This window comes from Anabrus simplex, chromosome 2 (genome assembly GCF_040414725.1).
Source record: "Anabrus simplex isolate iqAnaSimp1 chromosome 2, ASM4041472v1, whole genome shotgun sequence".
Classification (NCBI taxonomy): Eukaryota; Metazoa; Arthropoda; class Insecta; order Orthoptera; family Tettigoniidae; genus Anabrus; species Anabrus simplex.
In genome coordinates, this window is record NC_090266.1 from 375,878,527 (window position 1) to 375,897,073 (window position 18,547).

General features: G+C 41.5%; 1 protein-coding gene across 4 annotated transcripts in view; it reads right to left on the minus strand.

The window, feature by feature from the left end:
• The window catches only part of LOC136864149 (very long chain fatty acid elongase AAEL008004), a 288,445-nt gene that overhangs the window by 7,119 nt on the left and 262,779 nt on the right, over positions 1-18,547 (minus strand). For all 4 annotated transcript variants that reach the window (XM_067140791.2, XM_067140792.2, XM_067140788.2 and 1 more), the window contains one exon: positions 8,260-8,421. In XM_067140791.2, the coding sequence (XP_066996892.1) occupies positions 8,260-8,421 (162 nt within the window). The remainder of the gene's footprint in view (positions 1-8,259; positions 8,422-18,547) is intronic.

Genomic DNA, 18,547 nt, shown 5'->3' on the forward strand with positions numbered 1-18,547 from the left:
TAAGATACATAAATTACCGAGCTCGATACCTGCAGTCGCTTAAGTGCGGCCAGTACCCAGTAATCGGGAGATTGTGGGTTCGAGCCCCACTGTCGGCAGCCCTGAAGATGGTTTGCGTGGTTTCCCATTTTCACACCAGGCAAATGACGGGGCTGTACCTTAATTAAGGCCACGGCCGCTTCCTTCCACTTCCTAGGCCTTTCCCATCCCATCGTCGCTATAAGACCTATCTGTGTCGGTGCGACGTAAAGCAAATAGCAGAAAGAAAAAAGATACACAAATTGAGAAATAAGTACCGTGGATAGTTCTGACTAAGAAGCATTGAATTAAGAATGAATAATACTAATAATGTCCGTCTCTGTGCTGTAGAGGTTAGCGTGATTAGCCGCCACCCCTGGGGGGCCCGGGTTCGATTCCCGGCTCTGCCACAAATTTTTTAAAGTGGTATGAGGGCTGGAACTGGGTCCACTCAGCCTCGGGAGGTCAAATGAGTAGAGGTGTTCGATTCCCACCTCAGCCATTCTCGAAGTGGCTTTCCGTGGTTTCCCACTTCTCCTCCAGACAAATGTCGGGATGGTACCACGGCCGCTTCCTTCCCTCTTCCTTGTCTATCCCTTCCAATCTTCCCATCCCCCACCAAGGCCCCTGTTCAGCACAGCAGGTGAGGCCGCCTGGGCGAGGTACTGGTCATCCTCCTCAGTTGTATCCACCGACCCAACGTCTGACACTCCAGATTAAGAAAGAAAGAATAGCGAGAAGCTGATAACGTTTGTAGTTCAACGATGGAATGTGTTAAAAAAGTTTGATGGTCTAATAATAATGTTGTTTACTTTACGTCCCATTTATTACTTTTACGATTTTCGGAGACGCCGAGGTACCGGAATTCAGTCCGTAGGCGTTCTTTTACGTGCCAGTAAATCTACCGACACGAGGCTGACGTATTTGAGCAGCTTCAAATACCACCGGACTGAGCCAGGATCGAACCTGCCAAGTTGGGGTCAGAAGGCCAACGCCTCCACCTTCTGAAACACTCAGCCCGACATTCTTGTTTTCTGGATGACTGGAAGATGTTTCCTTGCATCTTTTCTACAAGATGTCTTCAGCGAGCACTCCCAAATGAATTACGTCATGAGACGGTGGCTTGCTGTGTTTGATCTAACTTTCGTCATCTTCCATTTCTTTCCGCATTACGTAGTACTTTTGCATTTAGACACACCACTATGCTGTTTCTTGTCGTACTTTGATTTATATGACGCTATAAAATGCTGCACCATGCAGTTACAACAGACCGTTAAAATATATAACATTAGTATAGGCAGTGAATCTCTAATAAGTGCATTTCATCTGTAATTAAATGAAGCCAATGATGTGCCAGACGAGTTCGATGATCTATGTTAAAGTGACACCGACTTTAGAAATTGTGGGGCGTTTTCTGGATTGAGGGGCGTTGGGTGGCATCGTCATTGGCTTCTCACCAAGGTGACTGCGGTTCGAGTCGCGGGTAATGAATGTAGAATTGGTTCGGATTTTACGGCATTCACTGTACACTCTAAATTTGGTGAGCACTTCGTGAAATCTAAGGAGAAGAAAGGGGCATTGGAAGTGCTATGTAGCCAATGCATTCAGTGTGGCTGGAAGGAGGGTTAAACTCGGAATTCTTATTATCAGAATTCCTTGCCGGAAAGTTTGAATAAAATACAGTATGTGAAAATAGGAGACATTGTGCAGAAGTATACTAGGGGACAAAACATGACGACCTCGCCTCACACCACTACCTTTCAGCGGCAGCCCGGTGCCTATTAGCGGCTTATAGGATTTACTACGTCTACTGTAACGGGAGTTGCCAAATCGTCTAACGCACTCGACACGAAGAAAGTGTAAAGACTAAAGAGAGTGTGAAAGAAAGTGATTTGTCAACCTCTCCACACCAAAGAAGGATCACTTAGAACTCGTTAACTCAGCAGGGTGTAGGGTGTGATTGACTGCTGGCTTCCAGCTCGCATCCAGGAACTGAGAGCGTCATGTTTTGTCCCCAAGTATAAAGCTGAAGTGCGTTCATCCGCTGGTTTATTTTAATAATGAGCACGTTCATTAAACGACCAAATGCAAACGTGTTCCTACAGAATATTTATTTATTGTAGAACATGAGGATGTCTCAAGACGTTCGACTGGGGACTGGCCCAGTTCTTCCGGCCGGCTTGTGTCTGTGGACATATCTAGACAGGGCCGTCGCGTGGGCGGGGCGGTCGCCTTGGGCGCAGCGATCGGGGGGGGGGGGGGGCGCCGCCGTGGGTAAAGGAAAATAATATATTTTATGCGTTTTTAGTCTAATTCTATAAACGACTGTATTGGTCTCTGTGTTATACAATAATACAATGGATGCATGGCTGAGTGCGCACAAATCCACTCTGTGCATAATATACTGTAGTAACTGTGTATACTGAGCAGCGCTGTCCGCTGTGGTAGCAGGTGGTGAGGGTGGGAGTAGAATCGTGACTGATCGGCACCGGCGAGTCGACATCAACATCCCTCCCCACCCTCCAATTGCTAATAGTATTCTTCCGTGCGTTACGAGCTTTATGAATACTGAACGACTTTTTTGTGAAGTGCATAGTGATAGTGATTAGTGGAAATCTCAAGCATTATGTCGAAAAAGTTGTCAGGGGTGTAAAGGAGAAAGTTGTACAAAGAAAGTGAGTTAGCGAATGAGGCTTTATTAACCCCTTGGCACTCAGCCTATATGCAGGTGTTTGCTCGAAGACACTCAGACTAATTTTTGTGATTTTCCAAAGCAAATTACAAAAATTCAACACGTAAAGAGTTTAACACACATTAAAATAAAATTAATCACACTAATACAGGAAACTATGAGCATTTCAGAAATGAATATACTTTGGACGTATTGTATTGGTTAAGCCCAAAAATATTATTAAATTTCGAAAATAAATTTTTAAAAATAAATTATTGTTTTCAATGACAGAAAAATTAGACACTGTTGCGTCTTCTTCTTTACTCTTAGACGTGAATGAAAGAACATTTAATTCTGAATAATTTGATATCAATATGATGTGTGCGCTGCAATGTACTCATGAAGCATTGCACAAAGTTATTCAGTGTACATGTAACGGTCATCGATGTCAGGTCCTCGCGGTCCGATGCACGGTGAGCAGTTACGACCGTGTCACTTCCCACATAACGGGAATCACTTTCGGTAAAAGAAGGTCATTACTACTGTCTAAATCATCTGAAAATTCAAGGATATCGGCCTCATTCGGCCTTGAATATGGCCTAGCCATTACGCTAAAAAGATGACGCAAGCACGTGCAACAACGGAGTTATGAAAAGGAGTAAAATTGTAGTTTACGAAGTACATCGAACACACGATATTCCAAAGAAACGAAATAAACTATAAACAAAACTCATAGCAAGATCAACTTGTTGTATTCATAAGCCAATCAAAACAGATCCACGCATTAACAACTTCAAATAACCACAAAATCAACAGATTTCATTTGTCGAAAATAAAAATATTTTGTAGGGCTGGTGAATATATCTGTTGAGTTAAACGCAAATCCAATGCTTTAAGGTACCGTCACGATCAACTGTTTCGATTTAACAGCTATGCAAATGACCAAAATCCATAAATAAGACAGAGCCGATGTATCGGCGCCATGAGCGTTTTCGCCATAACCTCTCGTGCCGATAGATTGGCGCGCTGAGTGCGAAAGTGTTAAGTAAAAATGCCAAATGTAACTAATTTAAAAAACTAATACAACACAAAATGTTGCCGCGGCTGAGACCAGTACGTCTGCACCTAGCTTTAGTTCCTCCTCACAAAGTAGCAGTCAAGAGGCTAAAGACACTGAATTTGTACCTGTACCTTCCCCTACTGATGCTACCGTTACAAGCGACCGTGACCACAGTGATCGTGATAGTGATAATGGCAATAAAAGAGTGATAGAACTGTCAACAGACACTGAAACTGAAATTGAATTTACTTACAAATCGGAGCAGGTGCCGGTGATTACTTTAGATCCTGCAACGTGGCCAGCGCATATTATGCACATTCAGCGTGATGAGTTTGTTTTGAAAGGGCCGACTGAATATTCTAAAGAAGACTATGTTTACCCCCAAAAATACGAAAATAGGCACTTTTCAAACCAATTTCGGTATCGGTTTTTGCAAAATGGAGAAAAAATATCAAGGCGATGGTTGATTTATTCAGAAAAATCAGATTCTGTCTAATGTATGTGTTGTAGATTGTTTAATCCTTCATCAAAGTTACATTTTGGTCAAGCAATGTGTTTTAACAGCTGGAAAAATTTAGCAGACCGTTTAAAATCCCATGAGTTGTCACCAGACCATTTCAAAAATATGGCTACATGGTTTGAAGCAGAAAAAGGAATTAAAGGAGACACATCAATCAACCAGAACATCATGAAGCAAATTGAAACTGAGCGTCAGCGTTCAGAAGAAGTATTGCGTCGGTTAGTGGAAATTACTTCATATCTAGCAGAGCACAGTATTTCTTTTCGTGGGTCATCTTCCAAGGTTTTCACAAAAAATAATGGAAACTTTCTTGGACTTGTGCAACTTTTAGGAAAATTTGATAATGTAGTAATGGAACACTTAAGACGTATAACTAACAAAGAAACACAATTTCATTTATTAAGTGTGTCAGTACAAAATGAGCTAATAACTGTACTAGGTGACTCAGTAAAACAAATTATCTTGACGAAAATAAAGGAAGTCAGATATTTTTCCGTTATCCTTGATTGTACTCAAGCCATAAGTCACAAGGGGCATGTTTCATTAACGATTCGCTTCGTCACTGAAGATGATGATGGGAAGATCAAAGTAGAAGAAAGCTTTATAGCCTATCGTGTTGCCAAATATACCACTGGAGAAGCTCTCGCTGAATTGCTGTTCAAATAAATTGAAGAGTGTGGTTTGAACATGACAAGCTGTCGTGGTCAAGGATACGATAAAGGCGCCAACATGGCAGTGTACAAATAAGTTAAAGCCGGTGTACTGGCCATCTTCCCTTTGGCTGTGTTCATTCCTTGTGGGTGCCATAGCCTAAACCTAGTAATTGCTGATGGAGCAAAGTCATCAGTTAAGTCTACATCTTTATTTGGTATTTTACAACGCCTCTTTCCCATCTTCTCTAGTTCAACGAAGCGCAGGTGTGTAATAAACAACCATACTAAAGCACTTACTTTAAAGCAAGTGTGTGAAACGCGTTGGGAATCTCGCGTAAGTGCTGTTCAGGCTGTTAGATACCCATACGTGGAAGTTAGGGATGCACTGGTTGAGTTAGGCGACAAAATTGATGACCCCAAAACAGCCTCTGAAGCTCAATCTTTGACTAATCAGATGGAAGATATTTCCTTCATCGTTAACTTTGATCTTGTGGAATTACATTCTTTTTGAAATTAATTTCATCAGTAAAAGCATTCTAGGGAAAGAGGTAGACATCAGTGACTGTTCTGAAAAGTTCAATAAGTGTTCGGAGTTTTTAAACAGATTTAGAGAGAATGGATATGTGGTAGCAGTAATCTCCGCTAAAGAAATAGCTGCTAAAATTTGTATCGAACCTGTTTTTGCCGAGAAAAGTATTCGTAAACGAAAACGCATTTTTGTATGAGTCTTCTGAGGAAGTGCAATCGTCACCTGAAGAAACCTTTGTGAGAGAAGTTTTTCATCCATTAATGAATAAAGCTTGAACTCACTTAAGAAGAGGTCAACTGCGTTGAAAGAACACCAACAAGTGTGGGAAATGTTTGGTAATGTTGCTCAACTTCCAGGAAAAGAAGATAAAACAAAGTTGTTTGGACCTTGAAAGACATTTAACTGACATAACAACCAGTGTCTGATATCAACGGCATTGAACTGTAGCTTGAACTTGTACATGTAAGTTCCATTTTGGATCATGGAAAGAACACAGTCACACCAAAAGAAGTCTTGTGTATGGTCAAAAACACAAACAGTAAAATTTGTTTACAAATTTGTGGGTCGCATTAAGAGTGTTACTAACAATACCCGTGACAGTTGCCAGTGCCGAACGAAGCTTTGGTAAGCTTAAGCTTACGTATAAAAACTTATTTGCGCTCTACAGTGGCACAGGAAAGGCTGAATTCTCTCACCATTCTAGCAATAGAAAATGACACTACAAAAAACGTGGACTTTAGGGAAATTCTGACAACATTTGCTCATACAAAAGCCAGGCGAATTGCTTTCAATGTTCAAGTTTGTATACAGACGACAGAAAAGAGCACCAAAGACAAGAACAAATAATGAAAAATCAAAGACTGTATTTTCTACATAAATAAATCAAATCTTAGTATATGTATATAAGTATATAGTGGATGGGTGGGTCCGTGATGCTGTTATTTATAATAGCTGCCGGTTTTTCCAGTCCGGAACACGGCGGGTTCATAGGTGGTGGATAACGGAGTGGCTCTAAGGAGCTAGGGTATTATCCCCCTGAACCAAAACTGGAACGAACAAAGTTACGAGTTTCACCGGGGGTGGGGGGCGCCGATTTAAGCCTTACCTTGGGCGCCTACATACAGCCCTGGCTTTAGACGTCAGGCCTCTTAAACTTCCGGTGGTCGAGGGAAGACCGCGATGCGCTGTTTATATTCTGTGTAAAATGGTATTACATTGAACTAAATTATGTGTCTTCTTTTACTATAATTACATCTTGAGGATTCAGGTGCGTGGTTAGGTTATAGAGCGGGAAAGTTGCTGTCAGAACCTGTTTCTGTGAACTGTGTCCTTGACCACTGGCGTTACAAAATAAGGCTCGAGCAACCAAGAACAGAGGTGCTCGCGCTGGGCATTTCGTCCCGCGGGTGCCCGGCACTGTAAGCGGGCAGGCGATGGGTGGTTACGTCACAAGCAGTGAAGGTTGGGCGAAGTTCTCCCAGTCACTCTCGAACACTGCGGCGATACACCAGTTTGAAATGAAGGCAGAAAGTAATAAAAAATGAGGGTAGAAACCCACGTCATTTTCAATTTACGTTGTAAGAAATAAGTTATTGACGTTCATTGCAGTGTATGTATCTCGACCGGATACACTAAAGAGTTAGGCCTACAATCTCGAATATTTTTGTGATGTACGTAATGAATTACAATTTCACTATTAAGTTTTAAGAGGTGCTATTAGAAGTATTTCTAATATAAAACAGAGTAAAAGTGGAGAAGCTGTGAACCGGGAGAGTTGGCCGTGCGGTTAGGGGCGCGTAGCTGTGAGCTTGCTTCCCAGAGATAGTGGGTTCGAATACCACTGTCGGCAGCCCCGAAGATGGTTTTCCGTGGTTTCCCACTTTCACACCAGGCAAATGCTGGGGCTGTACCTTAATAAGGCCACGGCCGCTTCCTTCCAACTCCTAGTCCTTTCCTATCCCATCGTTGCCATAAGACCTGTCTGTGATGGTGCGACGTAAAGCAACTTGCAAGGAAAAAAAGGAGAAGCTCTGGCTTGAGGTTGCTTGGGTTTAAATAATCTGACAAAGTCATAAACAATCCAATCATGCTTACCGGGATTAATATCAGTTATGTTACTTATTTGAAGGCATGCTGTAAATCTATTTGCCAGATACATTTACACATCGTTTTTGTACTTTAATCTTAGATAGTAAATATCTATGCCCCCACTCGATATGAAACTCCCTCACCATTTTGAGGCTAGCTATTATCATCGGACACCTGATAAGTTTTAAATACTATTTTCAAATTCAGTGAACAGAGAAATTCAAACAATACTACAACACTGTGCAAAATCAAACAGTAAACTTGTTGAATTACATAAATATATTACTTTTTGCTGAATGAATAACAGGGATGTTACGTTTAAGAAATGGAAATACTGTCATATCCATCCAAGGAATTGTAAATCGTAGCTTGTATGCTTAAATCCTGTAAAACTGACTGTTTATATGGAACGCAGTATAAATCAAACCGAAATATCTGGAAAGGATCGGGTTTCTTGCGATTATAGCGGTTTTTCTTCTTTTTATATACTGTACCCCATTCAGTATTTCGCTGAATGGCGGAGGAGAGCTTCGTAAACGTCACTGTCCCCTTCCCTCCAAAGTGCGCTCTCTCGCTTCACTGTGACGTATGCTTGCTACGTAAACTGCCCGCATTTACGTCACGTCAGCCCGGCTGAGCACCTCTGGAATAGAACGACAATTACCATCATCAAACATTAGGACTTGCCTAAACGGAAATGAACCAAGAAATTTTGCTTACCTTTTTGTTGGCAGCCTTTTTGTAGGCCTGCTTGTAGAAGTCAGAAAACAAGAAGTAGAACATTACGGCGTGCATTCCAATCCACCAGACAAAGGCTCGAGGGTAATTGCAGTCGATGAAGAGCAACTGGAAGGCGTGGACCATCACCAAGATGAATTGTACCTGTTAATGAGTAAATTTAAGTTCGACATTCATGAAGGTTTTTTTAAATACAAATACAAGATAATATGATTGCAGGAATTAGTAAAATATCTTTAAAGTTTGGTAGCTGATCATAATTCGATCAGAGACACTCGACCGTAAATACTCGACATATCGTCTTGGTACTGTTATGTGAAATATTACTTTCGACAGAGACTCAACCATTTAAGGTTTTAATTTTCCACATCAGATAATTCTCACCCTGAACAGGTTAGTATTTCCCCAAAAGATGGACACATGGCGGTAAACTGAACATCCTTGTCTACCTTTGGAGCAAAACACAGAAATCGGAATGACCCAGACTGGTAAGTTTCTAGCAGTATGTGTTCATACGACCGCCATCCCCATTATACGGTTATACACTCTGACCGCAGGAAGGTATCTAATAATGCTTCGTGTCATTTTAACCGCTACTGGACTTAAGTGATGCTGAGATAGAAGGCTCCTGCCCTAAAATTGGATTTTCAACGCGTTGGTAAATCAATTGACGCAGTATCGGGCGAATAAGCAGTCGTAAATGCCGACCGAGTGTGCTGAGATTCGAACCCTTCAACTAGGGTTTAGCAAATCAGCTCTGTCATCGATTCGGTTAGATCATATTATTAGGTTTCCTTTTCAGTATATGTTTCCTCAAATGCCTAAGAAACATTTGTCATGCAATATGTACGAAAAGCTGTTTTATGTATGTTGGATATTCAGCCTGAGGGCTGGTTTGATCCTCCGCAGCTCCACCAACAGCTGCCGCGTCACTAAAGAGGCATACTAGGGAAATTAGGAGTGAGGTAGTTATCTTTTGGAAAAGCTGTTAGTGTTACTTAAATACATCAACTGTGTGTGGATCTAGGATAATAACAATAATAATAATAATAATAATAATAATAATAATAATAATAATAATAATAATAATAATAATTGGTCCGATGGTTATAGAAATTTGTAGATCAACCAATTAGTGTGGTCGAACTGGTCCGACGGTTAGCACAGTGGGTGGGGTCGAACTGGTCCGACGCTAAAATATAAAAACTGCGGATCGAAGAAGCCTTGTCGTCCGTTCATGTATTATACCAACTGTCCCAATAAAATGGCACAGGACAATGTAGTAAATGTTAAATAACGTACACCATACATGAAGTGGCCTTTAAGTTAGGTTAGGTTCGCCACTTTTGAGCCCATTGTGTCTTGTCACCTTACGAATATTTAAATACCTCAAAAACGACTAACTTAAAGCCCTTTTCACTTAACATGGAAAACATTGCACACGTCTACTAGTATTACACTGCACTGAGACTCACTGAGAAATGGAACTGAGTCTAGAGAAATGAATTCCTCCCTCTATCTGTCAACTGCCTGTCGGACCAGTTCAACCGCGATCTTTCGTTATGGAAAAGAAATACCTTTGGAATGTCTTGACCGTCGGACCAGTTCGGTACTATCTATTTCCACGTTAGGTATAAATTAAGTTGTTATGTTAGTGGTTGTTGCTTCAAGTAACGGAATTAGGACATGGTGGCCAACAGTCCTGGATATTTAGTGTCTGTGACACTGTGTCGTTGTGGTGTCTCTTTTGGTGTGTATAATTAGGGCCAGGATGTTTATGACCTAAAAATGTTAAAAATATGTAAGCATTTATGACCTAAAAAGTATTACATTATGGCAATAAATAAGTTATAACTTCAAAATTTTTTGGTAACATTTTCAAATTCTTCAAAATTTTGCCATCGTTTAAATTAACATAATAATCATTTTTTCTTTTAAAATTTAGCACACTCAATAATAATACGTAATAGTGGAAATAAAAATCAACAGCATGTTTCCAGTCATTCGACCGGGTCAGGAATGGAATGAATGAAGCCCCCATCTAGCGGTGAGAATAGGAAAGGTGCCGGCTGCCGAAGCCTGTCGCACTCCTCTGGGGCAATGATTAATGAATGATTCATGAAATGAAATGATGTTGGTGAGTGTTGCTGGAATGAAAGATGACAGGGAAAAATCTGTCCTGCCTCCGCTTGTCCAGCACAAAACTCACATGGAGTGACCGGGATTTGGACCATGGTATCCAGCGGTGAGAGGCCAGTACGCTGCCGCCGGAGCCACGAAGGCTTCAATAAGTAATGGTATTAATTTTTATTATTATATTTTGCATTTATTTAATTACTCATTCCAGAGGTAACTCTCGACTCTGCACAGAATTAAATAAATGTCACATTTTGATGGGCGATCAGAAAGAATTACAATATCAAATTACATACATTTTAAAGTTTTCAAACAGGAACGATCTTCTATTTTCACGCAACATTGACTTGTAACGGGAAAAAGACCGCTTGACGTCGCAGAATGTTATTGGGGTATATTTGAAATGTGTCAAATCATTAGAGTTCAATTGAGGCTCACCTTTCTGTCACTTTCTACGCATCTATCTCTTTCTTTACAGCTTACCCTCCTAATACACATTTATATATATCGCCGTTGCCGGGACCAAACCTCCTATGTGATAATATTTTTGGAGATATACTGACCCGCAGCACATACATTATGAAAAGCGAGAATGCCTTGACAAGATTCACACAATATTGCTCCTTAGATGACAGGACATTACCGACCAAAGTTCTAAGCTAAAGTTTTTCACATAGGAGGTTTTTCCCCGGCAGCGACGATATATTTCTGAGAAAGATAATTGTAAAAAATTAGATACAATAATTAGGAGATGTAAAAAATCCGTCTTTGAGACGACTGGAAGGACGTATGCGAAAATGGAATAAAAGATATAAAAATATGACACAAATGACAAAAACGTAAAAGAGCCAAGATATGACCCGTGAAAACTGCACAATTTTGGTCACCATAGATAAAATCATGCTTAAGTTGTATTTTCCATGAAAAGAATGTAAAGAAAAAATGGCATGTCATAAACATGCGGAAGAGAAGATTAAGCGGTTGAAGGAGGGGGCAGAGGATGCTGGACTTCAAAATAAATATTAACAAGACCAAGGAGATGAGGGTCAATTCCAAGATTGATGATAAATTGTCTATAGATGATAAAGAGGTAGAAAAAGTAGACTCCTTCATATATCTTGGGAGTATGGTTACTACGACTGGAGGAGCAGAAGACGACATTAAGAGTCGTATCAGGAAAGCAAATTATGCTTTTGTTCATTTGTATCCTATATGGAAAACAAGAACATTTCTAGAAAAACTAAGCTACGACTTTTTAACACAAATGTTAAGTCCGTTCTGCTTTACAGCTGTGAAACGTGGAAAGTTACCCAGAAGACCACTAAACAACTGCAAGTCTTCGTGAATCGCTGTCTAAGACGTACCATCAACAGAAGATGGCCGGATGTTATTTCAAATGAAGATCTATGGAAAGAAACTAACCAGCAGCCAACTGAAATGCAGATAAGGGAGAGAAAATGGCGTTGGATAGGACATACTTTAAGGAAGCCCGCTGGAGCCATTGAAAAGACAGCGCTCGACTTGAACCCCCAAAGCGCTAGAAAGCGCGGACGTCCGAAGAAGACCTGGAAAAGGACGATCGAAGAGGAATGTCTAACAGTGGGAAAAACTTGGAATGAAGTGAAGAGGTTAGCCAACAATAGGAACAGATGGAAGTGTTTCACGGAAGCCCTATGCTCCAGGAGGAGCAACAGGAAATAAGTCAAGTAAGTCATAAACATCCGGGCCCTATTTATAATTAACAAGGTCTTTGAGGAAAGAAGTTACCATCCTGGCATTCAGTAAGAATTGAAAAGGAAAACCACTTCTAACATGGGTGAGACTGGGATTTTTACCTTCGCAATAATAATAATAATAATAATAATAATAATAATACAGACAGACAAAAGATCAACACCCATAAATTTTCACCCAAGAATCCATCTGAGAAAAGTTTGAAATTCAAAAACTCATGGACACAAGAAAGACGGCAGGCCCATAGTGAAAGGATGAGGAAGTTTTGGGAAGATAAGAAAAACAAGAAGATGAAGAATACCAGTGCTATTTAATGGTTCCACGTGCTCCTAAAGGGGCTAAACGAATGTATATAATAATAATAATAATAATAATAATAATAATAATAATAATAATAATAATAATAATAATAATAATATAGCCACAGCTACTATGTTGCAGACATTTTGACTTGATGGCATTTAACCTGTATGCGTCTCACTTTCTATTTTCTGTTTCACTCTACCAGAAACCGAAAACGTATTGGACGATCATTGTCTGAGTTTGTAATCAATGTTGTCGGTAAACATCAGGTTTCTCTGACAGGCCGACATCGTACAACATGGAGTGACGAAGTGACTTCTTTCCGCTCTTCAAAAATCCGATTACCTCTCCCGGTTTTGAACGAAGGATCTTGGTATCCAGAGGCCCGTACTCTACCATTGAGATAGAGAGGGAGTTACCAACCCACCTACCCGTGGCACTTACAGTCCACGGCTTACCAAGACGTCTGCTGCCCAACCAGGTTGCCTGCAGAGATTTGAATGCTTGGTGGGGGGCATGGCGACATTTTCACCTATATTGCTTGACTTTCTTGCTTGGGCTTGCTTGTTGTTTAATGAGGCCTAACATCTAGGTAATCGGCCTGCTTGAAATTTACGCCCTGTCCACTATCTGTCACATCAACAGCTACCATTGGTTTCACGAGGTTGAGGGAACCTCTTTCCAGCACTCAGTCCAGAATTAAAATCCTTCGACTTGGCAGGAAATGAACCCGAGCCTCCGAGCAGGAAGCAGGCTCCACCTCTAGTATACTGCTATGTTACCTGAAGCTGAGTGGACTCCATTCCAATCATTCGAGCAAGTCTTAAAATGATGACAAAACCGCGAAATGAACTGTATTAGCAAGTTGGCTAAACGGTACGGAACCTGAACCTGTACAATTGCATTTGGGAAATTGTAGGTTTGAACACCACGGACAGATGCCCTGAAAATTATTTTACGTTGTTTCCCGTTATCGTACTATCATACTAGCCAAATTACGTCGATTAAGGCCACGGACAATACCTTCAGTTCCATCGTAGCCTGGGCTGGTAACTCCCTCTGTGTCTTAATGGTAGAGTATCGGCCTCTGGATACCAAGATTCTTCGTTCAAAACCGGGAGAGGTAACATTTAAACCTACTCATACCAGGTGGGTGGCTACACTGGACCACAGAAGTGAACGACACGTGAAGGAGTGATGACCATAAAAGTGAGCACATTAACTACGCATTCTCCCAGTCATAATGAACACACAAAGACGAGGTGCTAAAAGATTTCGTTTTAAATTTCCTTGAAGGAAACCTAGCAATATAAAGTAGCTCATCATATTTGTGTACAGTATTAACGTTGGAGGAATATTTGAAGGATGTGTCAGGGTGTTAACGAGCCAACACACAATATTTACTGTCATTTCATACATTATGTAAGCTGTGTTAATCCCACGTACGACTTGAGTAAACTTGAGGAAACTACACAACTAATTTCCTGCCCTTCACGAAGTCAACCACCCTGTCATTATTAACTGTTCCTTTCCCGAACCGAGTCAATGTTCAAGTATTATCGCTCGCCATCCCATTCTGCTGACTGCGGTTTGATTCCCGGTTCTGCCACGAATTTACGCCTGATTTGAGGGAATTGAACGGGGCACACACAGCCTCAGGTAAAGTAATTTTCTGCTAGTTGCTTTACGTCGCACTGACACAGATAGGTCTAATGGCGACGATGGGACAGGAAGGGGCTAGGAGTGGGAAGGAAGCGGCCGTGGCCTTAATTAAGGTACAGCCCCAGCATTTGCCTGGTGTGAAAATGGGAAACCACGGAAAACCATCTTCAGGGCTGCCGACAGTGGGGTTCGAACCTACTATATCCCGAATACTGGTAAAGTTATTTAGAAGGCAATGGGGTTGCGGCAATCCTACAGAGCAAATTAAAGAAGCTCCAAGATGAAAACTGCAGAAAATGCCTAGAAGCCTTAAAATCACCGAGCATATTGATATACTTTCTTCGATTTTATTATTACTAAGGTAAAATAATACACATTCTATTAATTTACAGTAGGCCTATATACAGACTGAGATGTGAAATTTTCTGAGGAATGCGAGTGGTAAATCAACGGGCGTCCCGACATAATAAAACAGTCGCCAAAGTAAGGTATTTATTCATTAGTGCAGCGTTTCCGAAATCTCCGTGGAGAACTATTTGATTGTGTTTGGATGAAAATTCAAACTACCTGTGTAAACTTTTATGATCTGAGAATAAACCTTCTGACTCCCAAAGCCTATTCCTGGGACGGTAATATAGGCAATATCACTTTGCATTCATTCTGTTACCTATTGCGTTCAAGAATTTGCTAAACGGCTGAGTGCCGTAGTTGGTTGAGCCCTCGTCTTCCGTAGGTAGCGGGATCGAACCCCGGAGCAGTGGGTTGGCATTTAAAGGGTATTTAACCCATTCATTGCCATTTTCACTTTAATTTACGCTGTTTTCTTTCTTAAAGCATCTAGCAACAGAGACAGTTAACACCAAGTACATATTTATCACGAGCCTCAAACAGGGATCGATTTTAAAGTACCCCCACTACACAAGAAATTAATTCTGAAAACAAAATGCTATGAAATATAATCTATATACTATAATAAGCACAATAATACCGTGCAATTACTGATTTACTAGTTAATGGCTTCACTTACAGCTTCTTGAAAAAACGGAGATGTAGAAACCTTCAAGAACCTAAGTTCTTCCACAGATAATATGTTGTAAACATTTCAACAGTTACTTCATGTACAGGATTGAACAAGTTCTGGACAACAATGGAAATGACAAATCAGCACTGCCAACCTGAGGATGGATTGATTGATAATGTATGCAGTTAAAAATCCCCGAATCGGGATCATGGCATTTAATAAGTTTAATGCTATAGATTTCTGTTCGTAGAATTACTGGCACTTCAAAGCATCGATTTTAAGAACGAAATACAAGCACTTCGGCATCTCTTCATATCTACAGCAATTGACGGGACGTTTAACACGCATTATTATTATTATTATTATTATTATTATTATTATTATTATTATTATTATTATTATTATTATTATTATTATCATCATTATGTCCGACTAGTTGGCTGAATGGTCAGCGTACTGGCCTTCGCTTCAGAGGGTCCCGGGTTCGTTTCCCGGCCGAGTCGGGGATTTTAACCTTCATTGGTTAATTCCAATGGCCCGGGGGCTGGGTGTTTTTGTTGCCCCCAACATCCCTGCAACTCACACACCACACATAACATTATCCTCCACCACAATAACACGCAGTTACCTACACATGGCAGATGCCGCCCACCCTCATCGGAGGGTCTGCCTTACAAGGACTGCACTCGGCTAGAAATAGCCAACCGAAATTATATAATTATTATACATTCAAATTGGGCCTATATGGACTGCGTGTTAACAAAAATCCAATTTTCATTGTCTAGATGTTATTCTTCTGCCTGGTTTTGGCATCCTGCTAGTATCGCTTAAGCCCTTCGATCTGTGACTTCCGTCCCTGCTCTGGAATATATTCCTTCTATCTTCTGGACTCTGATTTCTCTTCAAACCCCTGATAGCTTTTGATAACTAACTCGTGTCCTCGCCCCAAGGTGGTACAGTTCTTTTTCAGGTGAGCTGCATGTACCATTTTATCCACATAAACCCTAGCAGCCCTCCTGCTAATCTTAAATCTGTGGCAGTACCGGGAATCGAACCAGGGTCTCCGAGGGTGACAACTAATAGTGCTAATCTTTACACGCGGAGGCGGACTTACGCGGCTAAATTCATCCCTGTCATTGATTTTATTTTCTAGGATACCAAGCTGTCTCGGATCTTTCTCACAATCATGGAATCACCTCAACTTCTTCGAATTCGGTGTTGTGAAATCTTAGACAGTCGGCCATTAGTCACGCGTAAGATGAGCCCGTAGAACAGTAATATTTTCTTTTTAATTGTATATATTATTATTATTATTATTATTATTATTATTATTATTATTATTATTATTATTATTATTATTATTATTATTATTATTATTATTATTATTATTATTATTATTATTATTATAGTATTGATGATGGTGGTGGTGGTGGTGGTGGTGGTGGTGGTGGTGGTGGTAGTAGAAGCAGCAGCAGCAGCAGCAATAATAGTAGTAGTAGTAGTAACACTGCAGAGTGAGTTAGCTATGCGGTATGCATCATGTAGCTGAAAGTTTGCATTGAGAATGTAGTGGGTCGGAACCCCCTGTCGGGATTTAGATTTTTCACAGCACTCGAATGCTGGGACTGTACGTACACCCAGGAAACTGAAGCTGGAAAATGATGATGAATGTTTGTGTAGTCAACGTGAAATACTCTTGACAAACCGCGAGTCCACGACTGACCGCTCAGTTATGTAGACTACAGCGAGACGTCATACCAGACGGCGCATGCGTGTGTGCCCTTTAGAATTCCCGTCATGCACATGGCCGGCAGTGGATCAGCAGGTGTCCTTGAAGTACTGGCGAGAGCTTTGGCCAATCAGAATACTACATTTTCTTTAATAATTTAAAACTATACGGCAAGAAGCGTTTATGCTTTTAAAGACACTCGGTAAATCTACAGACCAAGAGCTTTTGTCAGAAATCGGTTCAGCCGCTCTCTCAAACTTGCGGTAACAAAAATTAGTGTTTTAAATATATAGATTATTATCAGAAACCTCATGTTGGCATATCGTTTAGTCTCTTACCTTCAGTTCTCAAGATAGCGGGTTCGATAAAAGCGAAATCGGTGGCATTTGAAGAAGTTTGAATGAAGCAGTGCCGTGTCGGTGACTTCCAGGCCGTTAAAGCTGTCCTCTGGGGCAACATTTCGACACCCGATCGTCCCTTAAAATCCATAGCGACAGGAAGAACTGTTAACATTCTTCTTCTTCTTAGTATTATTATTTTTTACTATTATTACAGTCCGCCTCTGTGATGTAGTCGGTTAGCGTGATTAGCTGCCAACCCCGGAGGCCTAGGTTCGGCTCCCGGCTCTGCCACGAAATATGAAAATTTGTACGAGGTCTGGAACGGAGCCCACTCAACCTTGGGAGGTCAACTGAGTACAGGTGGGTTCGATTCCCACCTCAGTCATCCTCGAAATGGTTTTCCGTGGTTTCCCTCTTCTCCTCCAGGAAAATGCCAGGATGGTACCTAACCTAAGGCCACGGTCGCTTCCTTCCCTCTTCCTTGTCTATCCCTTCCAATCTTCCCATCACCCGGCAAGGCCCCCGTTCAGCATAGCAGGTGCGGCCGCCTGGGCGAGGTACTGGTCGTCCTCCCCAGTTGTATCCCGCGACCCACAAGTCTCACGCTCCAGGACACTGCCTTTGAGGCGGTAGAGGTGGGATCCCTCGCTGAGTCCGAAGGAAAGCCAACCCTGGAGGGTAAACAGAGTAAGAAGGAGAAGAAGATTATTATTACAATTTGCTTTACGTCGCAACGACAGAGCTGGGTCTTATGTCGACGATGGGACAGTAAAGGGCTTGGTATGGGAAGAAAGCAACCATGGCCTTACTTAAGGTACAGCCCCAGCATTTTCTTTGTATCAAAATAGGAAACACCGGGCGAGTTGGCCGTGCGGTTAGGGGCGCGCAGCTGTGAGCTTGCATCCGGGAGACAGTGGGTTTGAACCCCACTGTCGGCAGCCCTGAATATGATTTTCCGTGGTTTCCCATTTTCACACCAGGCAAATGCTGGGGCTGTACCTTTATTAAGACCACGGCCGCTTCCTTCCCATCCTAGCCCTTTCCTATCCCATCGTCGCCATAAGGCCTATCTGCGTCGTTGCGACGTAAAGCAACTAGCCAAAAAAATTGGAAACCATGGAAAACCATCTTCAGGTGGAGTTCGAGCCTACTAACTCCTGAATGCATGCTGACAGCTACGTGACCCAAACCGCGTAGCCACTCGCTCGGATTATCTCATCATCATCATGGCCTAGGGATAGCATGCTGTCTTTACTCGTAGGCCCTGACTTCGATTTCCGGTAAGTCCAAGAATTATGGGCGGAGGGCTGGAACGGAGTTCACTCAGCCTTGTGAGATCGATTG